At 38.4% G+C, this 18,594-nt stretch overlaps 2 protein-coding genes across 2 annotated transcripts; both read left to right on the top strand.

Moving 5' to 3' along the window:
• The first annotated feature begins 5,813 nt into the window (after positions 1-5,813).
• Positions 5,814-10,284, top strand: LOC119903594. Its single transcript, XM_038719837.1, has 5 exons — positions 5,814-5,891; positions 5,987-6,304; positions 6,423-6,513; positions 7,880-7,949; positions 8,052-10,284. Exons 1-5 carry the CDS (start codon positions 5,825-5,827, stop codon positions 8,151-8,153), a joined length of 648 nt encoding a protein of 215 aa, XP_038575765.1. The 5' UTR covers positions 5,814-5,824; the 3' UTR covers positions 8,154-10,284.
• A 5,286-nt stretch (positions 10,285-15,570) lies between these two features.
• LOC119903843 lies at positions 15,571-18,577 on the top strand. The gene is made up of 4 exons (XM_038720091.1): positions 15,571-15,966; positions 16,073-16,166; positions 18,080-18,167; positions 18,313-18,577. The coding sequence occupies exons 1-4, from the start codon at positions 15,576-15,578 to the stop codon at positions 18,457-18,459; spliced, it is 720 nt and encodes a 239-aa protein (XP_038576019.1). The 5' UTR covers positions 15,571-15,575; the 3' UTR covers positions 18,460-18,577.
• Positions 18,578-18,594: the final 17 nt, after the last annotated feature.

Raw genomic sequence — 18,594 nt, 5'->3', positions numbered from 1 at the left:
CTCAGCGGTACACTGAATTTTGAATAGAAACGAGAGGATGAATGAATTTCTCCCACTGCAAGCCATCAATTATATATAACTTCATCCCCTCTGAGGAAGTCTACCTGTTTAAATAGATACTGTGATTATTTGACACCCCCAGGGCTTTTTGTATGAGCATGTGTATTTGTGTGTGTGTATGCATGTGTGTTTGAGTCTTGTGGTGTATTTCATTCTACCTGCACTGATGTTGAATAACAAACACTGAAAAAAAGGCTGCCTTCAGTTTTACTTTCTGAAGATGGTCTCATGTACGACATTGATGTTTATGTGTCAGATATTTTTGTGTATTTTTACATATTATCTCACTCACTATCTCACTCAGTGACCTTTGTTTGCCTCCCCGTTTTGCTGGCATGCAGAAAACTGTATGAAAGGAGGAGATATGTGTGTGTGTGTGTGTGTGTGTGTGTGTGTGTGTGTGTGTGTGTGTGTGTGTGTGTGTGTGTGTGTGTGTGTTGTGTGTGAGTGCATGTGCTTCTTATTTGGAGTTGCAAAACAAAACTTCAATTCAACTGCGTAACAATGCAACAATGATAGTTATAATTTAGCATGTTGGTGAGATGACTAAACAGTTGCCACTTACTTTTTCAGGTTAAATGTTAAAATTCAGTCTGCTAGAAATGCCAAGATGCAAAATCCTAATACTTAAAAGGTAACTCTGCGCATTGCATCGTGGGTAATGTAGCCAGGTTTTGACACGGTAGATGATGTCTATGCTTCTGCTGCACAGATTTTGATCTGTCCACTGTGACTCTGACCATGTAATAGACATGCAAAGGTAAGTCTGTGGAGTAACATATTTGCAAAGCGTATTTTATTTGCTTTCCCTCCAACCTCAAGTCTTGACCTTCAATATACGCTTGCAGCAGCTAAACCAACATTAGTGTTTTTTATGGTTTTGTTTAGGTTCTCACACCACGTGCCTATGGTAAAGGGCAGATTGCTATCTAGTTAAATTTAGAAGAAGTCAACGGAGACTTGAACTATGAGAAACTGTGGTTTTGGTAGCTGAAACTTCAGTGTTGCCTAAAGGTAACCACACGTGCGACTCAAATGTAAATCTTGTCCATCAAGACATTTTGTAGTATATAAACATCATCTCTGAAAGATAGGGCAGCACAAAAGCACCACAGTATACTTTATTTTTCATATGAAGATGAATTAAAATCAAAGATAAATTTAAATCTTTTAAATTAATTTTAGATTTACCTGTTCCTAACCCCCATGACACACCAATAAGAGCAGCTCTACTTATTGCAACAGCTGAAAGCTGGGTCACACTTCCATCCGCTCTCAGTTTTTGCCCCCTGTCTAGTTTTCTTCTTTGCCACATATCCACACATCCACACACACACACACACACACAGAGAAACACATACAGATATGTGTGAAATATCAAACACAGGCTCACAAAGGATAGACATTTACAGCAGATTTGCTTTCACCATGTTCTGCAAGCAGCCGGGAGAAAATGAATACTTAATCAGACAAACTGTTTAATCTCTCTTGCTGCTGCAACGTCCAACACAAAATACATGTTCCCTCTCCAAGCCATTAATGTAAAAGCTATTCTCTGCTACTACTAATTTAAATTCATACACTGTGCAAGTACATACAAGCGAGTCATACTGTATTCAGGATGGAGAACAGAGGTATTAGCTCATCTGATGTCTCTCTGTGTTCTGCCAGGGGCTTTTCCGAGAGGCATCTCAAATATTCACAAACATCCATCAATGCCTGAAAGGGGTCAGAGACTAGCCACAGTCACACGGAATCACACACACACACACACACACACACACACACACACACACACACACACAAATGCATACTCAAAGGCAATAAAACACATACACACACACAAATGTAGCATCCACATTCAATAATTTTCTTTTTTGCTCCTGGAGTTTTCTTTAATCACAGGTTTTCTATCATCTCTTTCTCTGAGGCCTGCAGAAGAAGTGTGAGTGTGATTCAGAGGCAGCCTGCGCGTATGTCTGTGTGTCTACACATCAAGTGCCCTTAGCGTCTTAACAAGAAATGTATTCCTCATTCTGTGCATATGTATGAGACAACAACATATGTGTTTGAATGTGTGTGGTTAAGGGTTGGGGGTTGAGGCTTCCTGTAGTAGGTGCATTTGTGTGGGGGGAGGGCCCTGCAGAATCTGAAAATATCACCATGCTTCAGGACCCCTGTTTCACTTTAGTGCTCACAAGATTGCTCTGCCCTCATAATTTCCCAGTTGCAAATATCAAAGAGAAGGAAGGAGGTGTAAGGAATGCATTCAAAACAGCTAATCAGTGCTAATCATGGTTGTGTTAAGATGGTTTGGAGTTTTTTTTTATGTTAATGGAAACAAATGAGATGATATGAGATTCATATCCTGTCGGTGAAAGGCAACGCTCTCTTTTCTTGGTTAGTAGCCCGGCGTCTCTGGTGAATATGGCCAAGGGCGCCTGCTGACTGCTATTACCAAACACCTCATTCATTAACCTGGTATTTGAATAAAAAAAACACATCTACCCGTGCACACACCCACACACACACACACACACACACACACACACACACTGTAACAACAAACAAATAGGCTCAAATAGGCCTACTGAGCAGGAAGGGGCATGTGTGTAAACTAGCATAGGTATTACATCAGTCGTATAAAATCTATAAGCACTGATACCCTTCATACAAGCGCACACACACAACCCCAACCATCAAATAAATTGAAGCAGCTTGCTTTTTTTCTGGCCATCACAGCCCTCTGCAGACCTTTTGTCAACCTGTACCCTTTAAATAGATCTTAAGCCTATAATCAAATTCTGCACCATCAGCCCTGCATTGAGAAAGGCGAGAGGACAGGGGAGGGGGATCTGTGACAGTGAAGAAGATTGAACGGTAACACTTACTAATACATCCCAAGATTAACAGTGTAATTTCATTCTATGAACCATGTGCCAAAAAAACTTACTGGTACTTAGTGTAGTAACGTATGTGTAACAATTGGGCATTTTAGATAAAGGAGAAACAAATTATGCTCTGTCTAAGAATATTGTAAATACTGGGTACCTATAAACTACTTATGGTATAACATATTTCACATTTCCAATACGCTACTAAAATGAAAGGGGCTTCTGGACTATCTCTCAGAAGTCAGATGGAGGGATTATTGAACAACATATAATATATATGAACCAATTTAGTCCTAAGGTTGGAAGCTTGAAGAAAATCTTAGAATAATAATGTGTATAGTGCAGTGTGCAGCACTGTTAGGGTACCGCAACTACAATAACCTGCGCGATGACTTGCAAAATCGCAATATTATATGCTTTAATAACTTGATTTAATCTAGGTTTTATGTCTTACATGTTGGGCATTTATGTGTATATGTTGGTTCATATGTGTAACACATATGTTTGTTATGTCTGATTTTTACTTTTTTTTACTTCTGACACTCTGTAATACTTTGTTTGTATGACTTCTATATATTATCATTATTTTAGGCAATTGACCCTACCAGCTTATGTTCTTTGGATTGACCACAGTGTAGGTGCAGTATAGTAATGGATGAAGTACAATAAAACTAAAGGTTTTTGCAATTTGCTCAAAAAAAAACTGCCACAGAGATATTGTATAAAACATCTCTGACATGCAAAATGCAATCACACACACACAATCACACACACAAACAGTTGAGTTTTCATCACATAACAATGGCTCATATCAATTTCCTATAGACTCACCCAACCCCACCAACCCTACCAGTCTTACAGCACACTGCCTCACTAAAATCTAATGATTTACGTCATGGGGACTGTGTAAACAGATTCATGCCCCCACATGAGTAATACTCTCTCTCTCTCTCTTTCTCTCTCTGTCTCTCTCTCACACACACACTTTCTTTGCATATTCTGACCTTCTGTTTGAGGGGCACACGGAAGAAGGAAATTAGTGATTTCAGCAGCCCCTGCTGGTGCACAGTACAATTAAAGCACTTGCTCACCATTCACTGCTTTAAAGCCTTCACTACCTCAACCACTGCTTCCTTCTCCCCATACATAATCAACACTGCTCTGAAAAATGCACATCCTGACTTTTTTTATGCTATACATAGCACTTCCTGGCAGAGCTTAATGATCAACGCTGTTAATCTGACAATCTGAGAAGAAGTCCAAACCTGTAAAAAGCCAGAGAGCAGGGCGACATATTTGTTTGACATATTTGTGACACACCCCAGGTTGAACAAATCACAAATAATGTATCTAAGTGTATTGGTAATTATGTGTCATCTGTGTACTTTTGCCAGCTTTGGCATGTGTGAGTTTCCTGTCCTTGTTCTTTTTTAACAGTTGAGCCTGTGGCTCCTCAGTGTGTGTGTGTGTGGGCAGAAAAAAGGAAATGAGAGTCAGCTTGTATCATGGTGAAGCCTTTCTGTGTGTGGGTGGTGGACAAATACATGGACATAGGTATTATTGTATCACACTTAAGCAGTACAGCATACATAATATTCACTGTGAATGTTGGAATTTCAACTAGGACCATAAAGATGGTTAATTAAGCAAATTCTTTCATACCCATGTGTCCTGAGAAGAGGTCTAATCAGCAAAAATGTTCAAAATTGCCTGTGTAGTTTTACCATATCAATATGCCAAAAGAATAAATATTGAAAGTGGAACCCAAGTATTTGGGAACCAGTGATGGGAATTATGGGTTTTTGAAGGAAGTCGGATCTTAAGGCCAAAACAACTCCTCAATTAGTGCCACTTCTGATTAGATTAGATTTAGATTAAACTTTATTGCCATTATGTAGAGTACGGGTACAGAGCTTATGAATTGCAGTTAGCATTTAACCAGAAGTGCTGAAAGTTTACAGATAAGTGCAGTTATCATATATCTTACAACATGTACAGTGGTTTTATAATGTACAGATATTTTACAGTATATGTGAATATTTTAAAAACGTGTAGAAGAGAAGTGGACAGAGTCAGATAATGGAGAATGCAACTGTAAGGATGTATGTACAGTATGAACTGCAATCTATGCATGTGGTAACTGAGTATAACAATGTATACATATTAGGATATATAAAAACTACAGGTAGTTAACACAGTGTAAGAGTTCAGTCTGTGCTAAAATATTGTTATTGCCTAAGTTCCATTCTTATTTTTTGCAAGAAATAAATATTCAAGCTCACAGAGTGATGGTCACATCATGAATGGGAACATTGCCAGTGCCTTTAGAACAATGAACATGGGTCTTCTTCACAGCAGAAAGTTTGAGTTGCCATTGTAGGCAAAACAATGGTGTTATTATTTCATGACAGTGTGACAATGAGGCAGCTTGCATAGTGCCAGGACCCTGGAGCTGAAGCTAAATGGAATTCAGTGATCATTCATTTTATTATTATACCTGTGCTTTTCCTATTGTGACATGTTAAAGTATCTTCTGCGAAAAGGATTTGTGGTTTTCGCAATAGATATATATATATACATTTTGAACATTGCACATGGATGTACATTTTATATTCAGTTTTCTACAAGAACTACTAATGCAATTCTTTTTCACGACAGAGTACAATTCAATTCTTGATATTCCAAGTTGAATTTAATAGTTGAATGATCCCCATGGACTCAACTTTATTTGTCACGAAAGGTGTAACAGACTGTTTTTTTGAGCAGTTAAACAGCAGCTAACCACTTCCTTTTCTCTGCTCCTCCTCCACAAATATATTTAAAAGCTGATGGTGAAGTTCCAATCTGTCTTTCTCTGTCTGAATGTCATCATGTTCGACCTAAACCAAGCAGCTCTGCTCTCTATTCAACTATTGGTTACTTACCAAGTCTTTGCAGGTACAGTGAAGATTTGTGTTTGTAATGGATGTTTTTCCTCTACATTTAATTACAGACTTTGTTTTATATTGGTTGATTGTTTCTTTCAATATTAGGGACTGATCAAGTTGACCACAGGGATGTACTGGTGTTCAGGGGGGAACCCGTCATGTTCACTTGCAACATATCCAATGAAAGTGCAACACAAATCACCTGGACCAAAGGCAGATCTGTTTTTTCTTATTCAATAATACGCAATATGACCTTTTCAAATCTCACCTCTCACAGTCTGAGAATAGACCAAAACTCACCTTTAAAGCTGAATATTTTTAATGCTCAGCATGAAGACGCAGGACTTTATACATGTAATGTAACTAGTAGATATGGTCCAAAGACAACTGAGTGGAATTTAACAGTGTCTGAGAAACGTGAAGGTGGGTAGAGCACAATGCAGAGCTATTAGCAGAGCTAATTATCTTTACAGCAGACTTAATGCATTTCAAACCTCATACTGCATGCAACTTAAATTCCTTCACATCTGATTTTGTGCAGAAATCAGTCCATCGTGGTATTTTCTATACATACTCATATCTATAATTGGACTTCTTCCATGTGGCCTCACATCAGCTGTCTGCCTCTGCAGGTGAGTGACACCTTTTAGCTTTTAGATTTGTATGTTCAAATTAATTTCACTCTGCTCTGGTGCAGAGCAGTTGTTAGCACTTGGGAATTAGGGTTGATTTGAGTGTAGAGCTCAATCACAGATATTATGTCAGATCAAGTCTCAGTTTACCCAAATTACAAACTAATAGTAACCCATAGTGTTATCTTCCCATGCAGTTAGTCCAGATACTAAAATATCTGCAATTTTTCCCAAATCAGAACAGTGATAAAATCCTTTGTGGTGGTCAAAACATTGATTTTTATTAAGATTGATTGTTGCTTCTTGACATTGGAAACAGTAGTTAACAATACACTTTCACCACAAGGCCCAGCTCATTAAAAATGTTTACAGTGTCAATGTTAAAATGTTGTGCAACCGTAGAACAAGTGAAGCAAAGTCGTAAAGTCAGTGAAGACTGCATGAAATAAATCAAGAAACATCTAATCAAAGAATAAGTCAAAAGGCCTAAAAATCTGACAAAGCATTCAATACTGACTATTGATACCTGTCACTCTTCGATAATCTGTGGTAAGGAAGGACACATTTTTACTGGTGCTCAAGGATTGAGGTTTGTGGCTTGATACTCAGCCCCGTAATTATCCGGAGTTCTCCACCCCTATTATATCCCTGACATCGTGAACACCTTGGAAATAGTATTCTGACCTTAATGCTAGGAAATACATTTACATACAACATAATTAAACATAACATGTAAATATAATTGAACACAAAAAGAAAAAGCTCTCAAAAACCTTTGGGCACACAATACCTAAAATCCTGCCCATGGCCCTGGTGGTTGCAGAGCTTACACTGTTAGTGATGTGCATACACTTTGATGAACACATATAGCTATAGTGTAGTTCCAGCAAAAGCATTATTGTTGTATGTAATCATAACCAAATATAAATGTAATCACTACAGTACAAACAGTAAAAACAAACAAGAGCGTGGTTGCCCGTTACAAACGGGCCCACATTGGGGCCAAGCTGCCTGACTGAACATGCATTTGCATTGTTGTTGTTTCTTTTGACTAAAGTTTGTTTGTGTGTCTTGAGTGAAGCAAAAAAGAAAAAATGAGACTCAGACCACGTCTGTGTCTTCTGCAGAGACGAGCACCCACCGCTGCCAGGAGGCTCTCGTCTCATGCAGCAAACAGCACAAATGTGGACATTGTGGCCTGTTTATATTGTCGTTGATTCTTTATGATTATGTGTTTAACTTTTGATCAGTTTTTTGGGTTTATTCTCTGCTGTCCTATGTGTGAACTCAGTCTCTTACAATAAAATACCTGAAACACTTTCATTTCTATAAAGTAGGGTGTCATTTCATGTCTTTGTCTCTACAGAAAACATGGGACCAGGACAACAAACCAGTACCCAGTCCAGGACCAGTTTCATCTTCAGTCAGGAGGAGAGGTCAGAAAAACGTTGTCATCTTTGACACTATCATGTTTCTGTGCATTTATTTTTTTTCTCTGTGAAAGCATTGAACTTTATTTTCACCCTCTATCTGTACAGGTGGTCATCCGTCAACAGCAAGGTGGCACAGGCAGTAGGACAAATAACAGGCAGAGCAGTCAGTACGCGGAAAGGCTTAATTCAATCTATGGTCTCTACTGAGATGATGAGTCATTCAAATGAAAGTTAAACACGAGACATTTACAGAGAGAGATCAAATCACATTTCTCAATGTCAAGCCGGGTGCTTTAAGGGAAGCCATTCAGAGAGATGACAACGGGGTCACTGATGTCGTCGGCTTCTCTAAAATTAATACATCCAGTGCCTTCACTTTAAGGGGTTTTGTTTTTAATCTTACAATTTAAATTTAAAGTACTGTATTTTGAATATGTCCTTATGTATATGATGGTTTTAATATTAATATGCTGCATTGAATGTTTTCCTGCAGTGTGAGCTAGTTAAGGCAAGTTCCTAACTATGTTTGTTGTAATGGCAATAAAGTTAACTTAAGTCAACAGGCTTCAGTGTTGGGTCTGTGCCACCTGGGGTTGCGTATTACATGGGGTCTTTCCAATAAAAACAGTCTACAATCAAGGACAGTAGCCCTTTTGTAAATATCATGGTTCTTGTAATATTGTGATAATACTTTTAAAGACAGTGTCTTGTAATCAGACCAGTGAATTATTCCAAAGTCAAAGCTGTTGACTGGTTAAATGTGTGAATGCACATGTATAATCACCATGCTCTAACACCATTCTCAGCAGGGTTTCATTGTGTTCACCATTAAGCAAAAATGGTTTTCCTACACTTGAACATTAAGTTTATAATCGTATAATTATGAATTAATCAGTGTTTACAGTTTAATTCAAGAAGGATCATCACTGAATCTTCAGTATCATAATTTGAATTACATTTTTGTATTTTTGACTCTCACATAATGTTGCACGAAGGTGTGACACATACGTTTTGAGCAGCTAAACAGCAGCTAACCACTTCCTTTGCTCCTCCATCACAACACAGTAAAATTTTGATTATAACGTTCCAGTGAATGGAGTCTGAATGTCATCATGTTCAGCATAAACCTAGCAGCTCTAATCTCTATTCAGCTATCAGTTACAGGCCAAGTCTGTGCAGGTACAGGAATTCATTAAATTGAGCACAGGGATGTACTGGTGTCCAGGGGAGACTCTGTCATGTTCACCGGCAACCTATCCAAACCTTTTCATATCGTCTACATAAGCCTTATTTGGATTTTTGGAGTGCTGCTTACCAAATTTAATAGAGAAAGTTTGACATTCAAATTTAAATAGTTCCCATTTTAACATAGGTGAAACATCAGACATTGACTGGAAATCAACAACAATTTGCCTGATGCCTGAGCAATAATCAGATTGTTTTATGAAGGAAGAGTTTAATTTCCAGTATCCAGGATTACATCGAAGATAAGAGTTTAAATTTGAGAGAGAAATATCTATCCCTGCATGGACAGTGAGAGGGTGGTCTAAGGTTTTTGCTTTCCTGTAATTTTGTTTCGGGTAAACTTCCTGTTAAACTCGCCAACTTCCATAAACAAGCCCTGGACACTTGGAAGATTGCTTTCAAGCACAACTTTTCCCCACACACATGTATTTTGTGGAACAACCAACATGTTGTATATAGAAATAAGACCATGTTTTTTAAGGACTGGTTTGACCGAGATATTGTGTTTATCTCTGAACTGTTTAGTGACACAGGGGACCTGGCTTCATATGAGGAGTTTGTCCGGCAAAGGAGAGTGGAAATATCTAAGTCTCGCAGTTTTTTAACAGGACAGTCAGAATTTAATTGTTTTTTTTGTCCCCAACAAAGTGAAGGAAATTCTACACAGATATTATCCTTGCAATGAATTTATTCACAAGTTTTATGCTCTTTTTGTGAGTCAGAGACGGAGTCATTTTCTCATTTATTTATTATTATTGACTTTTGGTCACAAATTGTATTATTAATATGGGAATCTCATAATATCTCGGTCCCTTTATCTGCAAGAATGGTCTTATTTTTGAATGTGGAATCTATAAACTGTGAAACGGCTGATCTGGTTAAGCTGTTATGTCTTCTGGGTAAACATCATATTCATAAAGCAAAATGTATGCAGTTTCTTCCAAACAGACATTTGTTTTATGCTGACCTTAAAAACCTATATTTTTCTATTTGCAGAATGTTAAAAAACAAGACAGCTTTAAAGACATCCAATATCTTAAAACATATTATCTATTTATTTTTATATTGGTTTACTTATGTGTCTTGTTTGTTTTGGTTTATTATAACCTATGCTCCCTGTTTGTTTGTGTCTGTCAAGTACTATTGGATTAATAAAGTTGTGAAGAAAAAAAAATTCCCAGGGCGTCATATTACGCTTTGTCACGTCCGTCGGCGTCTACTTCCAACGCACATGGAACCCTTTAGCGTGAGAGACGCACGGAGCTTTCCACTAACTCCAATGTAAACCCATCCGCGGTAGTATTGGACGCCCAGGGCATGGTGAACTGAGTGTTGACGTAACTACCCCGGAAGTGTCCTCACTGTCAATTACAGTGTTTTTTTAGATTCTAATATATATATATACACATATATAATTTTATTTTAATATATTTCGACACAAAAATCAACCTCAGCGCACTGAAGGAAGCCATCTGACTGTGTGAGGAGCAAGCTTGTTGATGTGTGCAGATAGAGCAGGCCTAGATCTGGTGATGGAGCAGTGGATAAAACACATGCCTTTGGCGTGAGAGACCCGGGTTTGAATCCACTGTAAGACACCAATGTGTCCCTGAGCGAGACACTTAACCCCTAGTTGCTCCAGAGGCGTGCCACCTCTGATATATATATAGCATATATTTGGATAAAAGCATCAGCTAAAATGAATAAATGTAGAGCTCTCCTTTCTGACTCCTCCCACCAATAGGGGAGAAGTTCACCCCTTGAGACACAGGCCCTCCTCATTCTTTACATCTTGTCACATATTTGTTTAATTATCTAATATATATCCTTTGTTTGTTATAATAAATCTAGTCACAGATCACCTCCAGTAGTATCAGCAGCAACATCCTCAGCAACTCCTCAACAGTAACTTTTCCCTGTAAGTTATGTCATAGCATTTGCTGATGTATCGATACAGAAGCATCAGTATACGCATATCAGCAAGGAATACATACCAATATATTTATGGATCGATATTTTGAGAACAGCCCTATTTAAATCCTTGTTCCATGTGCCCCTTTTATACTTTAAGCACCTGCCCTTCCAAAGGTCTCTGCACGGCCCTGATATATACACACTATAAGCAAAAACACTGTACACAGATTGAGACAATAGTGCAATGAGCAAAGTGCAAAGGATGCAGGATTAAAGTTATTATCATTACCATGTACATGTCTGAGGTGGATGAGATGTACAGGTACACATACACATACATGTATACGTGTACTCATGTACAAATAATAATGCAAAGGATGCTGGAATAAATAAGTATTATGTGCAGGTGTTATATACATGCGGTAGGTACATTTGGTTTACAGTATATACAAAATGACACTATGAACAGTATGAACAACTCTTAAAATAGAGAATGATAAATAAATAATAGGTGGTAACCAGTAAACAGGTGGCTGATTAGAGACAGAGTTACTGGGTTATTGCACAGGAATTGTTCAGACACTGTGAGGCACAAATTAGCTGTTCATCAGAGTGATGGTTTGTGGGAAGAAACTGTTCCTGAGTCTGTTGGTTTTGGCGTACAGTGCTCTGTAGCGCCTGCCAGAGGGGAGAAGCTGGAACAGGTTGTGTCTGGGATGGATGTGCAATGATGTTTCCTGACTCTGGAAATGTATAAGTCCTGAATGGAAGGCAGGTTGGCACCAATGATTTTCTCTGCGGTCCTGACTGTCCATTGTAGTCTGCTCCTATCCTTTTTGGTGACAGATCCAAACCAGGCAGTGATGGACGTGCAGAGGAGAGACAACAGACAACCAGAACCTTAATGTCATTTTACCTGGTTAGTGGTCACCATAACATGCAATTCTGAAAAGTGTAAAGGTTGTTTTCTTGTTTCTGTTTTATTTTGTATTGTTTACATGCAAAACATGCATCTGTGTAATAGTTTGCTATTTTATGGGCATGTTAATTGTACATTTAAAGCCTTAGTCAAGTTTATACAACAATGTATAATATGTTAATGCTACGACCTGATTAAAGGTGACTTCATGCTGTTGTTAGAGATGCATTAAAGCATTAAAATATCAGAAATCCATTATTGGTGCACATGGTGAAACTTTTTTCTTTTATCTTTTCATTTTTTATTTCTTTGAAGGTACTTTGTGTGTGACTGAAGAAGTTATTATATATTATAAGGTTTGTGCTATTTGAGCTATCACAATTTTAAAATCTAATATTGGATTATAGAGTGTCTCAATTCTTGGTAATTCAGTAATCATGCTGATCCCTGTGGTACAAATCTACTTCATAATACAAAGTTTCTCACATCCTTTGCATGATAAATCACTTGCAAAATGTTTTTTTTTTGCATGATGACATGAACTGTGAAACAGCTCAATATGTAGTTGTGATGTTGTACATACAGACCCAGTTTAACATGATCACTTCCTTTTATCCCTGAAATCTCTACAAATATGATAGTGGCACTGATGGTGAAGTAAAATTTAATTCTGTGTCTCAAGAACAGTGATTTATGAGCTTTGAAAAAGAGACAGCACTATTGTCACAACATTTATTGGAATTCTTAAAAACCTTATCAACACACAGTACACTAACACCACCTACACTCACCAGTAGATGGTGTAAAGAGTTTGTCATGAATGTTCCATAATGCCGAATTTATCCCATAATATAAATGTATAACTAGTAAAACCGTAATTTCCTTGGGTTACCTCAGAGATGGATCAGTGTATCCTTATCAAACAGCTGCATCAGTCAGTGGACCAAGCAGGCAGAGAGGAGAGTCAGTGAGATCCATCGCTTTTGAAAGTCACAGACAGGAGTGTCCTGAGCCAGGGAATTTGAGACGGAGAGGCCTTTTATCCTAAATGCCCTTTGGGGGTGCAGAGAAATATATTTTGCAGTTACTTCAATATATATTAGTGTTTTTGTTGTATACAGGGAATCAGATTATGCTGAAGACCTTCAGGATGACACCTCCTCAGTTTCTATAAGCAAGGCAGCTCTACATTGAAAAAGACCAGGTCAGTCAGAGCGCTAAAATACTTAAATATACGCACAGGGGCGGCTGTGGCTCAGGAGGTAGAGCGGTTTGGCCGTTAATCGGAAGGTCGGCGGTTCAGTGACCTTGGGCAAGATGCTGAACCCCAAAACTGCCCCTGGCGACTGTTCCACCAGTGTATGAATGTGTGTGAATGTTAGTTTCTGTTAGGCTCAGTGAATGAATGTGTGTGAATGCAGATATAGTGTAAAAGCGCTTTGAGTGGTCAAAAAGACTAGAAAGGCATGCATTCCCATCAAATGTGCAGTGTGTGTGTTTGTGCATAAAAATAAAAGCCCTCATTTTCAGCTTGTGACAATAATCCATTGACCTTCTCCTCCTGTTCCTTCTCTTCCTTCCCACCCTCCTCATCAATATAACTGGGGTCATCACCACCCTATCCCTTTCCATCACCTGCACTGACCTGAACAGCTAAAATACATACAAACATACTTATACAAGTATGTTGTCTTTGTGTGCTAACACATTGCAAACTGTTGCTTATAATATGCTATCTAAATATATAGCCTAATGTATATGCCTATACATAAATGCATATATAAATAATTTCAGTATATAATAAATGCATTAGCCTCCTTATCGTGCCTGCCTGTTCAGGGTCCTGCCTCACCTGCAACAGGAACCTTTCTGCCAAGCTGTTGGTTAATTTGGCACATTTGGCTGCCTCTTGTGCCAACAGTTTACTTATTTTTTGGCACCACACATTTCTTTTTCCTCTTTCTGTCTTTTCACCACAACTCCTGATCCCTTAAATGACCTTAAATGGACCGGCCGTTCGGGAATATTCCCAAATACCCCGATGGCCAGTCCGCCCCTAGTCACAGACTGTCACCTTTGGTTTACTTTAGCTTAGCAATTGACCCTTTCATGACGTGTTGAACGCTGTGTCATGATACTGCTACATTTCCTTCCTTCTGTCTGTTTAAACAAGTGATGGTAGGATGATTTCCAAGCACTGTTCTCCAGATGTGGAGTTCTTGACAGTGAAATGTTGATCTTTTTAGCTGCCACCGGAGTTGACAATTAGTCATACCATTGCAGTCTATGCCCCCCTAGTGCAAATGTGAAACAGGCCCTGGGAGAATTCTATAATACCATCAGCCAGCTGCATGCTACCCACCCTGACGATATCTACATTGTTGCGGGGGTTTTCAACAAGGCAAGTTTAAACTCTGTGTTACCCAAGTTCTGCCAGCATGTGGATTGTATAACAACAGGAAATAACACACTGGATCTTGTATACAAAATTAAAAATGTGTTTTATATACAGTGGTATAAAATAGCCTAAATGTAGGCTATAAGCCTACAGTAAATATAGACCGTAATGATCCCGCCCCTCCAGACAACCTCAACACCTCCTAGTCTCGGTTTGAGGCCACCAACAACAGGAAGGTACAAAGGACAACACCATCACCCATGGTACTTCAGCCGTCTGTCGAAAGTGTTTTTTCTAAAATAAAACCTCAAAAGGCTGCTGAAGAACTGTGCAGACCAAGTGAAGGATGTCTTAGCTGACATTTTCAACACCTCCCTCTGCCAGGCTGTAGTGCTCACCTGCCTCAAGAGGGCCACCATAGTCCCTGTGCCCAAAAAACCCCAACCTTGACTGTATGAATGACTATTGCCATGTTGCCTCACGCCATTAGCCAAATGTTTTGACTGGCCTATTATTGAGCACTTTAAATCCAAGTTGCATACAGGGCAACCCGGTCTACAGAGGATGCTACATCCACTCTGCTCCATTTCACGCTGACTCATCTGGAAGCCAAGAACATTTATGCCAGGAAATCGACTTGTTAATCAACTTCAGCTTGACTTCAATACTTACGAGGTGTCAATGTCATTTACTTCACCGGTCAGTGGTCATAATACTCACATAATGCATGTGTGTTCTATGCTTCTATGCCTGGTTATTATGCTTCTTATAACCACCAAAAAGTGTTCATCAAGCTCTGACAGCATTCTCAGCAGTGTGGTCACATTATGTGGGTCAAGTGTGTTCACCACTATGCAGAAGTGGTTTTCCTATAGTTGAACATGTCACATTCATGGACGTTTCATGCTTCAGTTTATGATTACTAATTACATCATGTTTACTGTTTATTTTCAAGAAGGACCAAGCTTCAATCCTTAGTATTCTAATTTGAATAGAAATTATTGTATATTTGACTCCCACATGACTTATGTTCCACAAAAGGTGTGAAACTTACCTCAGTTATGAGCAGCTAACCACTTCCTTTGCTCCTCCAACTTAAATACGGTTAAAAGCTATGAAGTTCCAGTCTGTCCTTCTCTGTCTGATGATCATCATGTTCAGATTAAACCAAGCAACTCTAATCTTCTTTCAAGTATTAGTTACATGCCAAGTCTTTGCAGGCACAGGGATTCATCAAGTTGACTACAGGGATGTACTGGTGTCCAGGGGAGCCTCCATCATGTTCACTTGCAACACATACAATGAAAATGCAACGCAAATCACCTGGACCAAAGGCAGAACTTTTTTTGTTTATTCAGTTGTACACAATCTAACTTTTTCAAATCTCACCTCTCACAGACTGAGAATAGACCTAAACTTACCTTCAAAGCTGGATATTTTTAATGCTCAGCATGATGACGCAGGACTTTATACATGTCATGTAGTTGATACAGACGGTCCAAAGACAATTGAGTGGAATTTAACGGTGTCTAATAAACCTGAAGGTAGGTAGAACACAAAGCAGAGCTAATCACCACTACAACAGACTCACTGCATTTTAAACCTGAAACTGCATGCTACTTAAATGTATTCACATCTGATTTTGTGCAGACATCAGTCCATCGAGATGGTATTTTCTGTACATACTCACATCTGTAATTGGACTTCTTCTATGTGGCTTCACTTCAGCCGTCTGCTTCTGCAGGTGAGTGACAGACATTTAGAGCTGGGTGTGAAAATTTAAAAATGACATGTATGTCCTTTACATTTAAACAGTTAAACAAAATCATGTACATTTTCTTCATCTTTGCTGACAATTACTTCCTCTCCCCTCCCCCATTTGTCTTCGAAGTATGAGCTACTTTCATTGTTAGACATTTCTGTGTTTTCTACAGTTACTAAATATACTGTATCGCACATATTATAATTATGCGAATATCCTTTTTTTATTTAAAAAAAATTGAATTATGAGGAAAAGCACAACTGTAAATAATGCTAACGATGCCTTGCTTCATTTTATTAAGTGTCCCAGTGAGCCATGTCTGTGCATGAGCATGCACAATACCAGACATGCTCTCATTAATGTTTTTAATTCCACCTGGGCTCTTCCTGCTCTGACATGTCAAAATGTCCTGGAAAGAGTGTACTGCTCCCAATATTTTTGTCAATTTCTGGTTATAATGTGAAATTTTTCATCTTATAATGACATACTTTGTTATTATCACTACATTCCAGATTGTTCTGTTTTGATAAGAAACATTTACAACATACCACTTTATCTTTTTACATCACAAAACTTTCCTGTGAAAAGAAAAAAAAGAGATCCTTTCACACAAGGCAAAGAGGAAATGAGAGAAAGGAAAAAGGTGAGACGGAAAACAACTGAATGTGAGAGATGACGCACAGAAAGACAAGATCAGAGAGAGAAACAAAAACCGATGGACAGAGTTAAAGAGTGAGACAGATGACCCAATAACTGCCATTGTTACAGCTGGATGTTTGCTCTCTGTTCAAATCAATTCTACTACAATAACCTACCCAGTCAAATGATAGATTTTCAGTTATTGTCTCATTTCTGTTTTCATTAACCTGCAGTTGCAGTATGTATTATTATTTGGGGACCTCTCACTTACTGATGGTAAATAACTATATATTCCAACACTGTACTTAAACACAAATTCGAGGTACTTACTCTTACATTTTAGATAAATACTTACACAAAATACATGTATGGTCTTATAAAATGCAATGCGGCTCCTCATGACCTCTTACAAAAGAGCAGTGTCTACTTGGGCCGCCTGGCAACATTTAACAAGTTGAAAAGATGAAAATTGATTTGTGTATCAGACCTTTGTTTTTTCTTCTTTTCTACCCAAATAGTCATCTGACAACCCCTCAAATTTATTCTATGAACCTTAGGTCCACCTCAACCAACAGTAGAATGCTACACATATGTCGATGCATATAAACAATCTAATAATTAGAGCTGGAACTGTAAGTTGATTTATCAATTATTTGATCACAAGAAAATGAACTATTCTGATGTTTGATTAACCATTTTGAAACCAACTTCTCAAACATTTGTTAGTTCTAACTATTCAATTGTGACAGTTTTCTGCTTTTCCACATCTAATGTGACAGTGAACTGAACATCACCATGTTGGTCAGACAAAACAAGACATTTGACAATGTCAACTTGTGCTTGGTTAAAGTGTGAGGAGTTTTCTATTCAGTATTTTCTAATATAGACCAAAGGACTAATCGATAAATCAATAAAAGAATTGGCAGATTAGTTGACAGTAATCATTAGTTGCAGCCCTACAATCACACACAAATCAAACATTCATTTAGATAATAATAATTTTAAAGGCAAGACTTTTACTTGTAATGTAGTATTTTTGCACTGTGGATTTGGTACTTTTAATGAAATAAAGGATCTGATCTTTTACTTCACTAAAAGTCCCAATCTGAGTACTTCTTCCGCCCCTGCTCCCGTGCCAACCTACCTGCCAGTGATTCCCTGTAAAAGGTATCAACACAGCCTCTTACAAAAATGTATCTGAAAGAACTGGAAAATGTCGCGGGATCTCATTACGGATCTCAATTTTATTCCTGCAGAAAAAGCTGGACCAAGACCCCAAATCAGGACTTAGCCAACAGCAGGACCCTGAGTAATGTTCAGTATCATGCTCAGTTGGGAGGAGAGGTCAGAATAACTTTTACCTTTACTCAAACTATTATGTTTTAATGTCTCACAAAGCATTTTCCAGCAATCTCTCCTGTTCCTGTCATCTGTTTCTTTGTTCTTCTTTTCTTTCTTGGAGATATAGTAAGTTTGTTTCTATGTTTAGTCCCTACAGGTGGCTCCTCCTCCACTCCAAAGTTGTGCAGAATACAGGATGAATCACAAGAACAGGGAGATACGCTGCGTTCCAGACATTTCAGAAAATGATGAAAATGTTCAACCTCCAACTAGAAAAAGTACAATGGAGCGCTAGTCAGTGGATGTTCCTAGTTGTGAAAGCAGGGCATATCGAAGGTTACGATATGGTAACCCTAGTTCTATAAGCACAGGCTGAGCCCTCTACTGGACTCTATGGGTACTACCTCCTCCAATCACACGCACGCACTTG

This window comes from Micropterus salmoides, unplaced genomic scaffold, assembly GCF_014851395.1.
Source record: "Micropterus salmoides isolate LMB-PRFRI ecotype aquatic unplaced genomic scaffold, ASM1485139v1 Ms_hic_scaffold_15, whole genome shotgun sequence".
In the NCBI taxonomy this organism is placed as follows: Eukaryota; Metazoa; Chordata; class Actinopteri; order Centrarchiformes; family Centrarchidae; genus Micropterus; species Micropterus salmoides.
Note: the sequence above shows the minus strand (reverse complement) of the source record. Positions and strands in the feature narration are given on the sequence as shown.